This window comes from Cygnus olor, chromosome 7 (assembly GCF_009769625.2).
Source record: "Cygnus olor isolate bCygOlo1 chromosome 7, bCygOlo1.pri.v2, whole genome shotgun sequence".
In the NCBI taxonomy this organism is placed as follows: domain Eukaryota; kingdom Metazoa; phylum Chordata; class Aves; order Anseriformes; family Anatidae; genus Cygnus; species Cygnus olor.
Window position 1 is genome coordinate 37,730,543 of NC_049175.1, and position 20,788 is coordinate 37,751,330.

Consider the following 20,788-nt stretch of genomic DNA (forward strand, 5'->3'; position numbering starts at 1 on the left):
ATAGATCATTAAAACCTCTTTAATTCAGCATGGCTGTTTGCTACAGCCAAGTTGTAACAGTAGCTGATAAAACTTTTATTCACAGCAAACCTGCTGGTGTTTTCAGGTCATGTCAACACTTCCATCAAAAATCCCTTTCTCAGTTGCGTCTGATAGAGGTGAAAACCTCTTCCGACCTAAAATAAAAATTGCTGTTCAAGACAACACCTCAGTGTGTCACGCCTCAGTAACTTTAGCTGTCTGGTCTTAAGAACGCGTTCATGCTCTTGTGTAAATCTGCAGAACTGTGAGTTCCACAGACCGGACTGATCTGTATCGTGCTCACTCCTCTGTGTTCAAGGGGCAGGAAAACACGTACAACAGGGACAGTTGGGAGCGTGCTCAAACACATGCAAAGCTGCCATTGCAGGGTTTGTTTTGTTTTGGTTTGTTTGTTTTTTGCTTTGATTTTTTTTTTCAAAATGAACCTTATTTCTTATTTTATTTTTATTTCTATTTCTATCTTGCTGTTGACATAAATTGCATCTAAATGTTAACACAACCAACACACAACCCGCCCCCCCCCCCGAAAAACTCATTACTGGTTCCTGTATCTAGCAAGGTGGGCGCTGAGTTCTTCTATCTGGTGTCTATCTCGGAATTTTTTCCAACTTTCCTGAAAGAGTTACTGAGGAGACAATGCAGAATGTTATCCACAAGCTCTGAATCCTGTGATTTAAAGCAATTTTGCATGGTTCAGATTAAACACTTCCTTTTCATGTCACGCTGAGAAAATAACATCTAGTCAGACATTAAGCAGATGTTTCTGTAATCGAGTTTTGGGTATGGGTGATTATTTGACTTGCAGCTCCAAAAAATACGTAGACTTCTATACCTCATCAGAGACATTAATCCAAATAAACAAGGAAAAACTAAGGATGTGACAGCATATAAACCAAAGAAATAAAAAAGGAAAAGAAGCACTGTCTTTTAGTTTTGTTTGCCTTTTTCCCTCACCCTCTCCCCTCGTGCACACCGGCTATATGGTTTCATTGCTTGACAGAAGTCATTGTCAACTACCTCAAAATCCGACGTCTTTACTAAACGCTGCAACACCGAAGTAAGCAGACTGTTCCTTTGGTCATAGCCTCGAATACATGCCCTCCGTGTGGCACTGCCCGGACTCGCTGACCTCAGGGACACACGAGAGCACGCCTGTGAGTGTCTGAAAGCGGACCGGCATCTTGTTTTCCTCTGCCGCGAGGCCGGGAGGACAACCAGGGAGATGTGTTTTGAAGCTGCCACACTTCCAGGGAAGCCTGACAGGCACCTACATTTTTGTACAGCTTCAGTCATGCCCATCCCTCTGCTAGGATTTTCCGGTCTTAATATTATTCAAAGAACAGCAGTGAAAAGTCCCACCGACCTGCAGAACCCCCCGAGCACACTGTGACCCGTCTTCTTTCTGCCTTTTGGATGCACCCACCCTGGGCCCAGCGCTTACTCCACATCAGCAGCAATCCCCGCATTTCTGTGAGCATCTGGACCCCAGTAGACAACTCCAGTTAACAAGTCTTTTCTGAATAAAATGTGGAAAATACATCTTCCTGAGGCTGACAAACAGTTTGAGTTAAGCCTTGTACTTGGAGTCATCTTTCATTACAGCCATAATTAGATTCTGTGATGTTCTATACGCCGGTCAAAGAGGTAGACAAGATGATTTTTTTAGTTACATATTTGATAAAACCTGGGAGCAGACGGAAACCTAATTATTTCCAATGAAGAATGGAGGGCTTTATTTAATCTCTGAACATAAATTAATGTTGTAGCTATTCCAGATCCCAAGGCCAAAACAATCCCTGTGCTATCTGGAAAAACCTCATCGCTCGTCTTGAAAAGCTGCTGCCAGGCAATGGCACCGAGGGCGGTGTGCCCTAACAGCTAGGTTGCTGTGCTGCTGCCACAACGTGCCTCCCAGGCACAAGTGTCTCCATTGCTGAAGTAAATAAATGCAGGTGTAACTTCGCAGCCAAGGAAGAAGGCAGTACTCGTGATCCACAATGCAAAACTTTCAGGAGGAATTTAATGAAACTTGCAGCCAGTTGCTTAATGTTCCACTGGCAGAAGCTTGCTTCATTGCACTGATGTGTTTATCACCAAATTCTCACGAAGAGATCTGCCCTGGTAGACATCTCATCTAGCGAAGGTCCCCTGTACCAAAAGACCTTGTTTTTCAGCGGCAGGCCCAAGGGACTGCGAAGCAACCATGAGAGCTATCACAGTGCAGATGCTTGTACCTAAGATGCCAGCAAATTGTGAAGTGATTCCCAGCAGAAGGTGAGCAAAGCTCACTTCAGTTCATTAAAAACAGCTAATATGCCAAAGCTATAGGAAAACCTCTCAGATTTTGACACTGAGTGTTGGGTCTGCCAACTGGCAGCCAGCAATCAGAGTAAGTGTAAACAATTGCTACTTGACAGCAAACGCCTGCGTGTACATATTGTGCGCGCTGCATTGAGCACTAATTACTCCATCAGCTCCAGGTCTGAAGCCTGTAACTTGGCGGGATGGAAGTTTGGCCAGGTTATAGCTCCATCTGTTCATATTTCCTTTTTAATACTGCATTAAAATCCCCACTATCCTTCCCTTGGGAAAAAGGACAGTTCAGACCTAGACCTTGCAGGACGTGATCAAACATAGCTTTACTCTCCCTTTGTCCGACACTCAACACGAAGCCTTTGGAGCGCCACCCTCAGAGAACATGCCCCGAACTACCACGGTACAAGCAGCACAAGTACCAGTGAGAAACCTCCATCTCAGAAGGGAGAGCATTAGTGATAACTTGTGGTTAAAACCGCTGTCGACCCTTCTTTAGAAAAAACCAATAAAGTGCATGCGATGGCAGCTCCTCGAGGCGACGTCTCCTCCAGCTCCAGCACCCACCTCTGCAAGTGCAGAAACTAAACACAAAACATACCGAGTCCCTTGCTCACGACGAATCCGTTGCAATTCCTTCTAGCCACCAGCTCCTGTCACGGCGTGCTGGGGCGAGCCGTGTCTCCTGGGAGAGGGGGCGGGGGCAGACGGGCACGTGGACTACCAACAGCCCAGGGGCTGCCTCCAGCCTGGATGGGGAACATGCTCCTAAGAAGCCAGGGCTCTACCTCACATGCCTTTCGTCAAACCTACCCAACACCACTGAACAGTATCGTATTACCAAAATGAAGAAATACGCTTTGAGCACTCAACAGCACAGAAGAGGATCTTCCTACTGCAGCTCTCCCATTAGGCACTGTGGGGCTTTTATGCTTCCGCTAATTAATCCTGCTGAGTTATTCACCGTCCCTCAAGCGGCCCATCACCACAAACATCCCCACGCACAGCAGACAGCAGTTACTCAGCTGAGTAATCGCTGTGCCTTCAGCCAAGCACCCAGAAGAGCCAGCAGCTACCGCGTGCAGCCCTGCGTGACCAGCGCAGGGAGAACTCCGGCGCAGCAAGCGGTGCTCGCTGGGTTAGCGGCACGGGGCATGGCAAGGGGCACGGCAATGACGGAGCTCATCGCTCATCAGTTTTGCTATCCACATTTTATAAATGAACGTGTCTAGAACCTTTCAGCAGATTCATCTGGTATTGCATTTGGATATTTCCGTAACACTCTACTTTTTCTGAATGACCATGGAAAATGATGGTTTTTTCCATACGCTTGCCAACGAATGTGAATAAACCCTAATCCGTCACTTACTCGACAATGCTTCATACATAAATTATTTGCTCTCCTGTCTCACTGCCTGTGTGACATTAGGTCATTGCTGAAGTTGTTCGGTCCATCTTGTCTTTGGCACTGAAGATCGCTCTAATATCAGTCTAAGCCGTTCCTAAAGTGCTGCTATAAATGATAATCTTTCTTCACTATTTTTTTCAGTGAGTTGTCCTGTCTTACATCTTATAGTATTTACTGCCCAATATGTACTTAAAATTATCAACTATGAGACGCTTCCTCTAACTAAAATACGCTTTGACACAAAAGGTTGCCAAATTAGGCATTTCACAACTATAAAAACATAGAATTTGCAATGTAAAGATTAAAATAATTTCCCATGTTTGTGCAGAGCACCTTGAAATCAGTGGCTCCTTTGTGGTTTCGTAGCTCTCCTCATTCAGTGCACAAACCGATTACATGACGGTGCAGTTATCTGTCTAACAGCTCCACTGCGCTGCTATTGCCCAGAACTTCTGCACGCTACTGCATGCTGACATAGTCCATTTTCAACCTGTATATTGAATTCTTTGTAAAAAAAGGGTCAGCAGTTGTCTTAACTTACTTTTTTCTTCTAATATCAATATAATATCATATGTAATTTTTACATTCATTATACTGTAATATTTTATTATAATATATTTTTAATCAAGCACAGCTGCACATATAAAGGCAGCCTACGGCTATGACCCCCTACTTTATAAAAAGAAAGTTGGTGTACATACACATTATTAGAATGATGGTTTATCGACAACCCTGACAACAGATCCTTCACCTGTTCCAACACAAACCTGACTTCTCAGAAAATGAGTACAGTATATTTTATGTGAATTGAGAGTATAACTCCGCTGGTATGTTGTGCGTAGGGTCTTTGACAATTTGAAGGTTGCGCGTGTAAAGTCTCTAATAGCACTTCAGAGCTGATACAACTGGCTGACACAACTTGGGGAAAGAGAAAATACTAGCCTGGTATCACAAGGACTGCATCTTAAGATAAATCCTTCCTTTCCAATTAGAGCTGCTATCTCTCTTTGAGGGACTGATCCATGTCGAAAAAACCCTCATGTTAATTAGGAGATAAGCGGCGAATTGGGAAGTAACCTTATTTACAAGTATAGACAAAATGACTAGAAGAGACAACACAATTTCCCAAAGGACTCAGCTTTTGGGAGAACACCTGAAGCATATTTATTTCAGACTCCACCTCGCTGGAAATGCTCTCCACCCCGGCCTCAGGAGTACGCGCTCCAAGGAAAACAATGGGGGTCACATCGGCCCTAGAGGAGGCAGCCGCTCACTGTCCAAACAGAGAGTGGTATCAAAGGAGAGGGTGCGCAGTCTGCAGCGGGTGCTGTTCACTGTTTTCACTAATGACCTTGATAATGGCAAACAAGCAGCTGGGAGAGAGTGGGAGCGCTGCACACCAGGTAGGAATGCGGAACGGTCTTGACCAACAGCAGGCAGGCCCTGAGAAGTGCCATGAACCCCTGGGGACCAGGGCTGGGTACGGCAACTGGGCACGAACAATCAGATACATTGCCCAAAAGAGAGCAAGGGAGTGTCTTATGAAGAAAAACTGCTTGAAATGAGCTCGTTGGCTTAAAAAGGGTTGACTGAAGGAGACATAAATCCCCAAATACACCAAACGATGCTGCAAATCAGAAGAGAATAATTTATTTTTTATATCCAAGGTCAACAGCACAGGTAATAAATGGCAACACGGAAGATTCAGGTTACTTACTGGGAGAAAGTTTCTAAGGCTAGGCACAGTAAGATACTGAAACAGACTGCTGGGGGATCCTCAACAGCAATGCACAGCTTCCAGCACCAGATAGCGTTAGTAACAGTCTAGATAAATAACTGCTAAAATTGACACAGCGACTCTCCCTTGGAGTGGAAAAGGCTTTCAGATTTCTTGCAGCACTGGTGTTACCCTCATTCCATGGGAAACAAGGCACTTCCATCAAACTGTCTGTCCTGACTGTCCAGTTTCTTCCTTCCCGAGTAACTTTTGAAGCAACCAACTTCAACCAAGACTGAAAGAAACTAAATGTCTTAACAAAAATGGATTTCTTGCAGGTTGTGTAAAAACTGAAAGAAACTAAATGTCTTAACAAAAATGGATTTCTTGCAGGTTGTGTAAAAAATCAGGCAAAGAGAAACCAAAGCAATGCCTCCCTGAGGAAAAAGCAAGCAAACTACCATTGCTGTCTTGTACTGACAGCCCCTAACTGCACGTTAGCAGCTGTACCACTGCAGTACGGTCATATCATACGCTGCGTTTTCCCAACTGCGCTATTAAGGGAAAGACAGATGGAGGGAAGCAGCATTCAAGAACTCAAACCTAATGGAAACCACATTCTACTTCTGCTGTTTACAAAGCCTTATTTTATGGCCATTTTCTAAGAACCTCTTCAGTAGCGACAGGCTGAGCAGCCTGACCTTTCTGTTTTCCTGTTTTTTTTGTTTCCTGTTTCCCCAATGCTGAAAGCATTAAAGCATTAGCAGAAAGATACAACAACAGAGACAAAAAAAAAAAAAAAAAAAAAAAAAAGAGCAGGTACCTAGGTACCTAAATGACAGAATAGAATACAGGAATACAGCTCAGGCATGAGAATTAGTCATTTCTGTCTCTCTTCCCCAAATCCATCCATCTTGAGGGGAGAATTAAATGAGAAACAGAGAGTACAGTGCACAACAGTTTGGACACGTTAGGAAAAAGGTTTTCCACTGCTGAAGAGCAGTGTGGTGCCCAGGATGCCGGGTGTGCTCCAGAACAGCTTTCCACGTGCACAACCAAGCCCCTCGCTTGTGCTACACGCAAGGGACCCAGCGAGCTCACCCCCGCAGCACCCGTCCCTGAGCTGGACGGAGCGAAGCTTTCTGTGCCTGGGCAAGCATTTGAGAAGTGCACTGCGCTTGGCTGAATTAATTCATTATCAGAAAGCATCCAGACAAACACTGAGCTCTGAGCAACTGGGGAGAGCAGCGCCCACCTGTCACTGGCAAAACATTCCCCTTTGTGCAACGCATGAGTTGCTGGTTTCCTGAAACGCTTCCTCACGAAGCAGGTATTCTGAGGGCACTTTTTTTTTAAGGAAACTTTCTCCAGGCACTGAGAGAATGAAAACCCTTTGGAAAATATCCAGTATGGTGTACTTTGGCAATTCCAGACATTTCTGACCACACTTTGCAGGCATCAGATGTGACGGTGTCCACACACTGTGCCGGCGAACGAACAGCAACGCTGCACTGATGGAAAGGACTGGGTGGCACGCTCGGACACGAGGGGCATGCCTTGTATGAACCACTGCCTAAAGAGGAAAAGTGTGTCGGAAACACTCACCTGTATTTACCCCAAAGGACTCCAGGATCCCCCTGTTTTGTAAGGAATGTGGTCAGACATAATGGCTTTGAGCCCCATAAATAACCAGGGCTGAGGCTACCAGGGCTAGATGAATGTGGCAAATTGTATAGCTTTTATAATACAATTAGGTAGTGAGACTGTACGGCTCATCTGCTTCCCAGGGAATAAGAGGTATAAATAAAGACTGCCTGGAAAAACACAGACCATTTACAAGAGTTGATCTTACGCCAGCACCATATCCTGCCACTTTTAAAGGACACATACAGACACGGGAGACCTGGCACATTACACAACTTAAAACATAGCATGTAGCTCAAATCTATAATGTTGGTGCTTTCCCGTTGGGGCCAATGACCCGCAAAAGGAAGGCAGCCTCTAACAAATCATCTATGTTTATGATCATTAATAAAATCACAATTACCGTTGTTGGCTTGTGGGCAGCTCCTGTATTCACCACTGTACAAACAGAAGAATGGAGCCGTACCCAGTGCAGCTTCTCTGGATTTATGTCGGTACAATTGCTATGAGGAACAGATCTGCTTCTAAGCAGTGCACAGACACTTGCATAGGAAGTCAAGAATTTCAGACTTCTTTGAATGCTGATCCAATCCACAAGAACAAATACATCACGAGAAGACAAGGAGCAAGTCTCATTCTACAAACATCATTGAATCACGGTGCTGCCTAGAATAACAAAGAGGGCACACCCCATAATCCTCTGGGTAAATCCAGAAAATATTTACTCTAATAAACTCATGTAGAAGTGCTTAGGGAATATTTGCTGTATCATGCTAACACGTTCCAAATTTCATAAGAACAGAGGACATGTTACTTATCATTTATGACATTAAGTGGTTCGTAATTGGATTGTCCAACCACCAGCATGAACAGAACACTCAAAACTCATAAACTGCAGCTTCTAAGGACTTGCAGATGATTTGGACATCCAATTTAGCTTAAATTTAATTGTTGCCAAATCCTGCATCTGATGCTGAAATATCCCATGCTCTTGGTTCAATTAACTAGCTTGTGGGGGTGTGCTGTATGATTGCTTGTCAGAACAAAAAAAAAGATCCAAATGCTAGCCATATTTAAGCCACTGAGAGATTTATAATTAACATTAGGAAAGCAGGGCACTTTTTTTTTTTAAAAACAAGACGTTTAATGTTGGCCATGTTAGATCAGCAGTCTGCACGTTGGCTGCGCGGCTGGCACAGAGAGCTGTCAAAGCACCGTCAAAGAAGAGGCACGGCCTCTTTGCAAAGACTACAGATGAACACAGCCAAGCCGGAGTTTCCCTTACAAGCAATGCTGGAAGAACACGACCTCCAGCTTTTTCACTTCTGCATCTGCTGCCATCACTGCAATGGGTGCTACAGCATCTCCTCCTCCCCTCAAAAGACCTACAGCTCTCTGTCTCCCTACCCTGTAATTAGGCTGGCCCTTCTGAACACGAGTATTAATGTTTGATTCAAAGACATCTGACATCCAGCAGACACAAATCCACAGAAAGGTCTTTTTAATCCAAGTCTAGGAATGAGACTGCATTTGTGGCTTAGATGGGGCCAGGGGGGCAGGAGATATTGTGAGAATTTAATATTGAGAACAGTCACGAGTAAGAGCAAGGAAGAATTCAAGCAGGAAACAGCTATTTATCCTTGAGGCATACACTGAAAAATCTGTGACAAATACTTTCAGCTGAGACAAGCCACACAAGCATTCACTGTATCGATGGGCAGAAGCGGTCTTGTGGTTCACCTCGGGACGCTGCTCCTTCGCCCAGGCCAGGGGATCCATCCCCTGCAGCGGTTCTGGGAGCGCGCTCCCGGCAGAGCCACCCACGTGCCGGAGACACGGCGATGGCAGCTGCTGCAGGGCCCGCCTGTTTGTCCGAACAACGAAAGCAGCGCTACCTTCAGACCCGGGACACAGCATGGCTTTCGTCTGGCAGGAGACCGCAAACGAGAGCTAATGGTTCACCCAAGTCCAGGCAGAGATAACGATGTGAAAGAAAACCAGGCCAGGAATATGGCAGAATGATGTCCTAAAGGGTCCGGCCTGTGGTCCTAAATTGTCAGGGCGCTAACTTGGACATGACGACGTAAACGTGCAAATACAATAATCAAAGATACATTTGCCATAGCCACACGTAATCGGAAAAAAACACCTGTTTTTAAAGGGCACGTGAAACGTGCCAGATGTTCCCATCCACAAGAGCTTCAGCTCCTCTAATTTTGGGCAGCTGGACACAACTGTGGGACTCTTACAAGGGATTTGCAGAGGAAAGAGAAAATGCCCTAGGAAAGCTTGGCTTTGTGCCTCCAGCTCACAGGACTGAGCTGCACCCTCTTGGGAGTCGTTTCTTTTGCCTGCACTGTAACGGCACTGCATCATTTTACTCTTTATAGCAAACAAGAACTTCACAGTCTGTACACAAACATGTCATGTGGAAGATGTATTATGGATTTGCTGTCTAGGCTTCCTCCCACTAACGACCTTTTGGAAACTGCTGTAGGAAAGCATTACATATGCCTACCACTGCGTGACTTTAGGACTGAGAAGGCACTGAGGAAACGTACAGGGCCGGTGAAGCCTTGGGCCGCCTCAAACGAACAGCAGCGGGCCCGTACAGCGGCAGCGCCGTGCGGCCGCAGCGAGCTGCGTGGCTGCGCCTGGCCTTGTGCCTCTGCCGGCCGGCGGCACGTTCGCGTTGGGTGGGAAGGCCGCGGGCAGGCCCTGCGGCCCGGCCAGGCTCCGAGCCGTACGGCCCCCTTGCCATGGGCATGGCGACGTTTGGGCCCGCTCCGCTCAGGCGCCGCGTGGGAGCTGCGGGTACTTAGGGCTGCCTCCACAGCACCACAGTCTGCCCAGGGACAGCGGTGGCACCTTCCTGACCCACCGCGGCTTCCAACTCGATCAACTTCACAGCTCCCTGCGGTGGAGCTGCCGGCATCGCTGCCCTGGGTGCGGATCTCCATAGGGAAGGCCCAGACAAAAGACAGATATAGAGGAATAAAGGAGCTGTTCCCACTTACGTCTCCATTTATACTCTCGGGGTGACAACTTCCTTGCCTTTTCATTTAATGCTCGGCTTTGGAAAACCAAAAGCTTTACATAAAATTACATACAATTAAAGACATTTTATACATGTTTCCATTTCGTTTTGTACAGTTTGTAGGTGGTAGGGGATAGAAAACCACTGGAAAAAAAAAACAAAACACAACTTGTTTGGATGCCAGGGAAAGGCACTAGTTACATCCCTGGGGCCAACAAAATCAAAGAGTAGGAGCGAGGCAAGGATGACAGAAACGCAGGACGGGACCATTCGGTACCCTTCTCTCTACCCTTTTCAATCACTTCGTGCCATTACACTTGCTAGTGACGGTTTATCACACCGCCAACGTCCGACATATAAATAGTGCTGGCGTACCGCCCCCCGAGGTGTCGCCGCTGGGGCTGTGACAGCCCCGACGTGTGCTCCCCGCGGCAGCACCCAGCCCCAGAGCGCTGTGTGCAGCTGCTCTGCCCGCTGCGGCTGGCTGCCAGCCCCGACGGGGTGCCCGGGGACATCGCCACTGCCCCGCGGCCAGAGCCGCTCCTTGAGCCCAGGACTCAGGTTTTCCCACAGAGGAGCTCCGCTGCCAACTGCATTACAATGCAGGCGCATGCCGCAAGGGATTGAGTCTGCTGCCTTTAACGAGGCTTCATGAATAAAAATTTGTGTCTGGTGCTAAGAAAGATAGGATATGTGATTTTTTCATATTTACTCCTACTGACTTTTAGAACTGTTGGCCAGTTTCAGCCAAATTTCACAGAAGGGTGGATGTCTAGAAGGTATAAAAGTTCCTCTCGGCTTTGCGAAAAACAATGAGACGATGCAAAAGACAGACCCAGGAGGGAAAGGCTCCATCGTTAATTAAACTGTATGATTAAACACCAAGGAGTTTTCATCAATTCATCACACCAAGTTTACTGGTCTGTTTTAATTCAGACAGGCTTTATTCTGGCAATGGACACTAGAACCTATCCAGTGCTGGTGCACTTTGATGAGAAACGACAAGAGAAGGTGACAAAATTTCAGGAGAGGGGTAAGCAGGCGCTTTCCCCAACAGCTCTGCAAGCCCAACGTGGAGCACGTCTATCAAGTGCTGGGGATGAGCAGAGTGAAAACATCCTATGGTTTATCTTGTAGTCAGTAAAGAGGATAGGCTAGCTCAGATCAAAATTTTATTCTTGGTTGTATACATGACCTGTGGTGTTTTGCCAGCTACCGGAGCCCAAAGAACACCATGAAGGTGCTGTCTGCATCTGCCCTTCATCGCCTAGGAAGGGAAGTGTAAGGAGGAAGGTATGCGAGCACGAACGTGCACTTGTGAATAAGTACAGTGCAAATACTGCCCCAGGAAAGCCAACCTTAGCCCATCAAGAGGCTTAATCAAAATATGCAGGGCACTTCCCCGAGACAAGATGGAAAGAATCAGTGGACAAACTGGAGTGAGCTCAGGGTTGGACGCTGTTTGGGAACAAACGTCACATTCAAATGCCATGAGTTACAACTGGCTTCCCGTTTTCCTCCAATCTTCCACCACGCAGGAAACAGCAGGTTTCAGGACTCAGGAGGACAGCGGCATCCAAGTGGTAAGCCAAGAAGCCGCATGAGAAAGGAGTGCACAGAGTGAAGTTACCCTGCTCAGGAGCCAGCCCCCGGAGCCGCCAGGCAGCGCCGCAGCAGGTTTCGGGAGGCGGCTGTTTCCACCCTCTCCTCTCCAACGCTGCTTTGCCAGCCCACAGCCTCCCAGCTGCTGGCGGCAGCATCGGTCCCACCTCCGTCCCACCTCCACCCCACGCCGACGTGACTCATCCGCCAGGAATGCCGGGGGCTGAAATAAACCCCAGGCAGTTTCAGATGCAAGGATTAATAAGGGCCTGGGTATATAATGGTAACAAAAGCGGGTAGCTTTTTTTATAAATCACTACCTTAAGAAGGCTGATCCTTCAGAAACCCCAAATATGTCCTCGGTGCGGTGTGCACTATCGTGTCCCAGACCTCGTTTCAGATGAAAACGTTCACTTTGTTCACAACCACGTAGCAGAAAAAGCTGCCGAATAATTTCACTCCTGCTGCTCTCGCAGCTTGAGATGCTAATGGCAAGGTATTGCTGGACCACATCGGACCAGTTCAGGACGGGCCCTGAACTGTTCTGGTTCTTCCGTGGCTGCGGAGACCCTCCGCACTGCCCCAGGCCTCGGGAGGCCCCTCGCCTGACTGTCCCCAGCCGGCTGGCCCTGCTGGCCAGGGCACCTCCTCTTGTGGTGCCCTCCAGGGACACGTCCCTCTGCTGGGAGGTGTGGGGCGAGCTGCGGGGCTGACACCTCGCAGCAACACGTGGCCTGAAACCACCCGCAGCACGGATGTAACCTCGGCCTCGCACCTGCTCCAGCACGGGCAGAGAGATAAAAGGGAAAAAAAATATCCGTGGTGGTTTAATGTCAGAGGATTATGTTTCTAGCCTTTCTTTTGGGGGAATATTCAACATTTATAAAACTGGGAAAAAAAGGAGAAAGGATAAAGCTTGTGTTGATATCAAAGAGGCACTCGGTTGAGAATAGACTTTAGGGGAATTTTATCTATCGTGTATCTACTGGATGGGCATCTATGACCTTTAGAAAATGGATTAAAGCTTTACAATACCCAGCTTCAGGCTGTGTGAATTATTAAAGCAACACAGTCACGAAGTTAAAGCACTTCTGCAAAGCAAACAACGTTAAGAGCAAGCTTTGGTTGGAAAGGTCGCTCCCCGCCGCCCTCCCGGGGCCGGCACGAGGTGTGTGGGGCAGGCGGCTCCTGGCCACCGCCGCGCGGCCCCAGCCGAGGAGCCTGGCGGTGGGAACGCCTCACGCTGCGCTGTGACGAGAGATACGACCGCCTTCGTCGGACAAACCGGTGCCAGAATTCAACTTCTCATCTTTGCAGGTTACTTGTTTTCGCGAGCCTTCGTTAATATACTGACCAGGTCAAATGCAATTGGAAAGCAAAGCTGAAGCCAGCCACGGGGCCAAGCACTGCAGCACATGGGGCGAGGGCCCTCGGGAGAGAGCCCGTGCCCACAGCCCGGGGGGTGACCCGGGAGCGGGGCACGCCGGCTGGGACAATGTTCGTTGGTTTGCCGCTGCTCTTCCTGCCAGCCTGGATTCACCCCCCCATTCCCAACAGCAGACATGAATTCGAGCCGAGGAACTTAGGATACGCTTTTATTCCTTCACAGCAGTAAAGTGAAAATAACGAACTCCCCATAACCCCAGTTCTTTAATCCTCAGCAAAAATAAAAAGGCGGTAGCTGATTAGGAGCACATATGGAAGCTCCGATAAAAGGAAAACCTTGGGGAGAACAACCTGCCTTTCTGCCTCCTGGCTTGAACTGAAAAAGCCTGAACCCAGGAAAGGTCAGCTTTGAAAAGGGAGATGTCAAGATACCTACAAAGCAACTAATGCCTTCTGAGACTTCCAAGTCTCACGGCGTCTCTCACGAAGCCCACCAAAACTCGGAGCGAGTTTCCCATCAACAGAGTGGATCAAAACTTGCATCAGATTCTGAAAGCCCCTTCCTGGCTGCTGCTCCTCGGGTCACAGCCCAGTTAAAACTGGAGCAACTTCTGCTGCCTGAGAAAGAAGTCTGTGCTACAAGAGAAACATAACACTCCTATTAAAATACTGTAAACCAAATAATATTATCTCTAATACATATGGGAATATTGTAAATTTCCTAATTTGAGTAAGGAACTGAGCGCAACCTTTATTTGATTAACAGTACCTTAAACACGGTTAAACTTAACTCTAGCATACAAAAATCAGCCAGTTTTTGCAGCCATCCCAGAGATGAAGTTCAGGGACTCTCCGGTCTCTTCAAAGGCAATTTCTGGGTTCCCTTTTGCTTCATTTTGTCCAGTGCCTGTACCAAGGACCATGCAGTCTGTTCTGAGAGGTGCACAAAATGAGAGTGGAAACAAAAATCTGGAAAAGCAAATGCACCGCCCAGAGCTACCCAGAGGCAGGGTGCTGCTGACCAGGTGCCTTCACTACCAGATCGCAGGGCTTCACAAATTTCACAGGTCCTACATGAGCGCACCGAGGGTTCACACTCTCAGTTTGAGACGGGGACGTTGGCTCCTAAAAACCTTCCTGGATGTGAGCACACAGTGCCTAAACCAACCAAAGCAACTAAATCACTCATATATTTCAAGGTAACAGTTTTCAGGTAGGTAGTTCCACATCTTCCATAATTAAATGCAAGTTTTAAATGATTTTGTAGATGCAAAAAGTTTTTCCCAATATCAAAGGAAATTTAGCATATTGACATAATTATCCAGAAGGATGACAGATGAATCATTTCAGCATTTTGTTGAAACTGTATATACAGTTCTGATGGCTGACAGACTGCTACACACTAGACTTAGTCTTTCTTCAACCTAAACAGAAGTGGAAGCAGCCGTGAGGAGTAGCTCTCCAAAGCCAAAAAGGTCCTGCCCTGACACAAGAATAATTTTTCTCCTTTTTTCATTCCGAGTAGAAGTAATTTTCCAGCACACAGTGCTGCTCACCAGAATCAATCTCTTTTCTCTGGAAAGTTTACATCTGGAAGGATGAGTCTCCTCGTATGACCTCGAATAAATGTTAGCCGCTATTTTTAGTAAGGTTTTGATTTAGGTTTTTGGTCTTTGACAATAAGCAGAAGTCATAAGACTCAGATTTCCTGTTCTTGCCAGAAGCATCTGGAGAGACTTTCCCCTGCTGCTTGCCTTACCTTTATATTGTTATCCTAAGGAAGGACCTGTGCTTGTATCTAATCATTCTTCATCATCTAACATAACCTCAGAAATCTGATGTAGCTCTGCTTTCAGCTTTTGCCTCTTCTTGCTCAAGAGACAGGAGTGCAATTGTGGGTGACTGTTTAAAACCCACCCTCTCCCTGCCTTACGCTGTAGTTGGCATAACATTTTCATTAGCCCTCATCCTGTGGGAATTCACAACGAAGCCAGGCAGGGATCTGTGTGGGCAGACTGCGCCCCGAGCGTGCCAGAACGATGCAGTAGATACCTCAGTTAACTCAGGCTGCAAGGAAACATCTTCATGAGCAAGTAGTGCTAACGACGGTGCTACTACTACCAGTGCCCATTCTCCCAGCTCTAAGAACTGGACTGTACCTCATCAAGACCATGGCTGGGAACGTACATCTGTTGTTTCTCAAGACATGCTACTGACACATCTAAAGTATTTTAAAATACCAGCAATTGGTAAAAATGTCATCTTTTCTGGCAAAACAGGTCCCACAGACATCCTGAGACATTTCTGCTTTTGCAAATACTCCAGGCACCTGGGCCTGGGGCACGGGGGGCTAGAGCTGCATCGAATGCAGGGGGCCGTGCTGCATGCGACTAGGCTGGTGGGACGCTGCCTCGCTGGAGCTGCCAGGAGCAGAGTGAAGGAGTGCAGGGCAGCGCAGCTCACCTCCTGGGCCGGGTCCAGGCTTCCTTACCCACGCTGAGCGAGCTGCTGATCGAAGCAGGATGGGCAGAAACCAGCCAAGACGACCAGACCAGAAAGAAATGAGGGGATACAGCTTTCTGCCGACCGACCAACTCGTGTTCAGCTTATCTTAGCAGTGTATGGAGACATGAAGGTGCTGGCACCATCCTCTAAAAGTTTGTGCTATTTTACATGTTTAATATTCCACACATTTTGCCCAACCAAAGGTGCATTTCCCTGCCCCAACCTAACACAATCCTGGTACAAAGCCCCACGCTGTGTAACTGCATGAGAAGATTGTAACAAACCAAACTCAGCAATTTTCATGAATCCTGACCAGGGCTGTTGCTCCAAGGCTCCTGTCCATCGGATGCAGGTCTCTTGGTTAAACAGAGGAACACGGCTACCGCTGGGACGTGGTAAAACACAGGTGACAAAATAACTGTGAAACTGTAGGAATGCAACAAAGTCTCGTGCATGCATACACGCACACTGAGCTTTCGGCTCCCAGTGCAAATAAAAGGTATAAAATGCTGTGACAAAATCAGCAAATACAGGGACAGAGAGTCAGTGGAAAAGGAAGAAGAATATAAACTAGCAAATCAAACAATAGTTGATTTTCAGAGCTATCCAGCTTTTGATCATCATCTCCCCCTTCTCCCACATACTTGGCAAAAAAAACTTATTAAAGATAAGCAACAAAAACTCTTAAGCAGAACTCATTTCTGAGTGGGAAAACTGCCCGAGGCTTCAGAGAACCTTCCCGACCACACCGTGTCAGCTCCATCCATCTCCCAGAACAGCTTCCAGCTCCTTCCCGACCAGCTGTCACCGCTCGCTACCAACAAGCCCCCTCAGGAACAGAAAACATAATGAATACTTGCCACAAAATGATCACAATTGTGCTCATAATCTAAAATGCAGCTGTTTCACCAAGATGCCAAGAACTAAAGCAATGCCTTATGGCAACAAAGTATTCTCCTGAATGCGTTTCTCCTGTGTTTACTTAGCAGCCATCACCCCACAATAAAAATACTTAACTTCAGCAACATTACTGTTTCAATAAACGGTAAGTACTTAACAGCAGACACCTGATAAAACGTACAGGGGAACTTGGGACCGAGCGTACAAGCCTACCTTGCCAAAGCTTCCCTTCCCAATCGCCCGGAGAATCTGGAAGTGGTCAAAGTTCACTACAAGACAAAGAAAAAACAATTTAAATTTGTAAATGCTTTACTACAAAGATCGTGTATTTAAAAAGGCAAGGAGATATGCAAAGAGCATTGGTCAAGCTTCACTAGAAATCACCGCCTCCTGTGGAAGATGCAGGACACCAGTCACTTTTCTTTCAGTGGTCTTCTCTTTCACCTGCTTGAAGTTGCTAACAAACACGTTTGCTAACCAGGCGGTTTAGCACCAGTTAAATACGGCCCTAACCTGCGTTGAGACTGGAGGGGTCCCGCGGGAACACCCCGAGCGAGGGAGTCCCGGTGACAAGGACACCGCCGCGCCCCACGCCCCCGGCCGGGCAGCTCCTGCTCGCCACGTCCCACGGCTCAGTACCGCTTGTGCACACGCAGCAGACAGTCGGTGCGTTGTTTGTGCCTTCCGAAGGACAACATTTACAGGATGGGGACTGGCTTCCGCTCTCTGCATGTGCAAACCCACCCGTACCAGATCTGGGATTTGCTCCAGAGCCACGGCGAGGTGTAACGACGGGAGGGACAGCGCAGATGCAACACCTCAGCTACTGCCTTCATCAGCAACCGCTGCAAACAAAATCATTTCTACCAACCTGCTGCTATGATCTAAAAGTGGTCTTAAATAAAAAAATAATGTCTATTTCTACCAATAACGAGACAATCCCTACTACCATATAATTGGAGTGCCTCGTGGATAAACAAGTAAAGAAGCACTGTCACAGAAGCAGAGGCAGCAGGCACAGCATCGGTCCCGCTGCACAATGGCCACCTTACACCCGGCTCCTTAACGTCCCCAGGGCTCAGCGGCAGCCAGCAGGGCTGCAGACGAAGCCCAGGACACGCACCCTGCACGACAGCCGGCCCCACGTCCCCTGGGCGGCCAGACGTGCCGCAGGGGCTCAGCCCCGCGCCCCCCGGGCACCCAGACATGCCGCAGGGGCTCGGCCGTGGGCTGGGCTGCGCCTGCACCTCTGCACCCGTGAACCGCCAGCGCGCCCGCCGTCAGATCCCGGCCTTGCAACGACCCTCGGGACTTCCTTCCTCCCCAGAAAGCCCTGAAAGTTGGACCAAGCAACGCTTGTTACGGGCCTGGGGATTTCCAGCATGAATGATACGTGAGATGGGCAGGAGAGTGCTCCGACCCACGTGTGACTGACAGCAGAGACAGAAATCACACAGGAAGAGTGGGAGCAAAGAATTCACTATAAATACCCCGAGTCCCACTCCCATAGCTTAAATAAACGCACGCCCGTCATCTCTGAGGATGAATCAAAAGCCCACACATGCCCGTGGAGTTCCTATTATCCTTTTGTGCTAGGCTTATCTCCAAAATATTGTTATTGTCACTCTTGTGGGACATTTTCTGCAGAAGAACTCAGAAAACTTTGCCAAATGGAACTGAGAACAGTCTGGCCCGGCTCCTGCCACGTGTCTCCCACGCGCCGGGCCCGCTCCCCCAGGGCGCTGAGGGCCGAGGCCCGGCCCCGTCCGGGCGCTCCAGCGGCGACTCCGCCAAATGCCGGGGGGCTGCTGCCGCCCCCCTCCCGGCAGCCTCCCGGGACACCAGGCTCGGGGTGTCCTCCCCTCACCGCCCCCCGTCTCCGAGAGCCAGCAGCCTTTGTAGCAGGGCCAGGCGGCCACGGGACCTGGGCAAGGACGCGGGTAAGGCCGGGAGCCAGCGGGCAGCTTGTGGGACGGGTGCTCCCTGGTGGGGGCAGAGCCCACCCCTGGAGGAGCAGTCCGGAGCCAAGCACAGCACCCTGCTGAGGGCTTCCCACCACCCCAGGGACAGGACTGTACCGAGCAATGCACACACCACGGCTACAGCTCGGTAGTAAAGACTTCAGCTGAAGCGTTCTGGGCAACGGATCCAATGCTTTTCCAGATGCACGCAAATCCATTAATTGAACTTTGGTCACTAGGAAATATTCGAAGAGGAAACATGATTACAGTGAGTGTGTTTAAAGCACAGTAAGCCATTCGCAATTAAACTGTGCGCCAGCGCTCATGATCTGCGAACCCCTTCAGGAGGACGGTTTTCGACAATTCTTCATTACAATGTTTGGAATATTGTGTAGAAAAGCATCGCCACTTAGAAAACAAACCCCAAGCTGTCATTCTCACATATCCATGAGTACAACTGATAGAGAAAGCATGTTCCAGTCAGCAGTCAAGACACAAATCCAGATATGAATATTTACCAGGCCCTTGAACCTCTCAGCAGACATCACTTTTGATAAATTAAATACACCAGTCTGCTGATTTGAAGTACGGATGATGTCAGATGAACTTGACTTTTTTCCAGTGTCATTATTTTCTTCAGGAATTATTAACTCCAATAAGTAAAAAGCAAACCTCAACATTTGAGTAGAAAAGCACAGTAGCAGCGTGTTGCTTTTTGTGCGCGGTATTTCTAAAAAAGACAACGTGTCACTGCAGCATTACTGATCATCCCTGAAGCAGAAATCCCGAGCCCGCCTGGAACAATTATGTGTGCTCCAGACTCCTCTTTCTGTGAGCTGGCGGAAGGCTGTCGCGCTCCAGCAGCGGAAGAGCTGACTATTTGGGGGTGACTTGTACGAGCCTGAGTCACGGACGCCAGGGAGGGATTTCGTGACACACGCTCCCCGCAGCAGGAGCTGACAGCTGCCGCCTCTGCACGGGACCATGCTCCCCCTCTGCGCTGCCTTCGGCGCGGCACGGCTCGACGGGCACGGTCCGTGGGCACAGCACTGGGCCCGGCTCGAGGCTGGGCCGCAGGGACCCGCGGGAGGGACCTGCAAACCGCTCCGCAGCCGACCATGGCAGCGGCGTGCGGCACGGCGGTGGCACCGCCACCCAACGCCGTCTGCCGTGCTCAGCTCCCCAGCGGGAATTTCGATAGCAACTCGTGGGGAAACTGAGCTAAATATTCCTACTGACTTCCCTAACAGCTCGTTAGCAGCGTAGCACCTTCTCAGTAAAGTGCTGGACGTAACTTGTCGGTATTTACCACCAGAGAGACATGCCTCTTCCTGACGTCAAGCACTGAAGCGTGAACCACAAAGATAAATACCGTGACCCGGATTTGCCTAGCGCAGCCTCGCTTTGTGCTCAGCCCCCGGACCACGAGGAAAGCAGGACAGCAGGGCTTTACGTGCCTGTTGGACCTCCCCGAGCCTCACGCAGCCCCGTCCAGCCCCCTTCACAAGAGAGGGCCAGGTGCTGCGCTGACATCTCTGCAATTAAGATTTCATTGTAATCACTGCACGTACTGAGTTATAAAGCAGACTGGATCCGCTCCTCCTATTTGCCAGGGAAATAAAGAGAACAACTTTTTATACAGAAGGATGAGCATGCCTCAATATGACACGGACGAGTTTTTAGTCTTTACTATCTTAAAACTAGGAATGTTTTCAAGATTTTTGCTGTTCGTTCTGTATTTATTTACAAAATATCAAAGTATGACAAGACAAAAGTACCGCAAATCTTCAGATACTCAGTGGACACCAAGTGAAGGTCCAGTGTCAGGACCTGGTATTAACAGTAGGAAAACAATGAGTGTGGTTAGTAAACCTGATATCCTGCATCCTCAAATCTGAGGAAAACAGAAAGTTTGATATCACATTTTAAGGACCAAGACAACCTTTCGCTATTTATCTGCATGTTTTTCAGCTTCACCGATAAAAATAGTGAGGTCTCAGCTCCAAGAATGACTCTATGGGGCTAAAGACAAAAAAATCCCTTTTGATTTTTTTAACAACAAATTTGTAGCACAATTACGGCACGATCAACTCTCTCTATTAATGCATTTCTATATGCTGGCATAATTAATAGCATATGTCTACCTATTACATTACTGCAGCCTAGCTCGGGAAGAAAACACCACAGTAATTGATGTAGAAACATTCATATGCGGCCACGCTAACCACAAGTTTGCTGCCAAAAAACGCCCGGAGTTTCAGCTCAAAGGAAGC

At 48.2% G+C, this 20,788-nt stretch overlaps 1 protein-coding gene across 3 annotated transcripts in view; it reads right to left on the reverse strand.

Moving 5' to 3' along the window:
- STK32C (serine/threonine kinase 32C) overlaps positions 1-20,788 on the reverse strand; it is an 87,993-nt gene that overhangs the window by 21,924 nt on the left and 45,281 nt on the right. For 2 of the 3 annotated variants that reach the window (XM_040563790.1, XM_040563788.1), the window contains exon 2: positions 16,768-16,823. The exons of the other annotated variant lie outside the window; for it this stretch is intronic. In XM_040563790.1, coding sequence (XP_040419724.1) covers positions 16,768-16,823 — 56 coding nt within the window. The remainder of the gene's footprint in view (positions 1-16,767; positions 16,824-20,788) is intronic. 3 annotated transcript variants of the gene reach the window in all.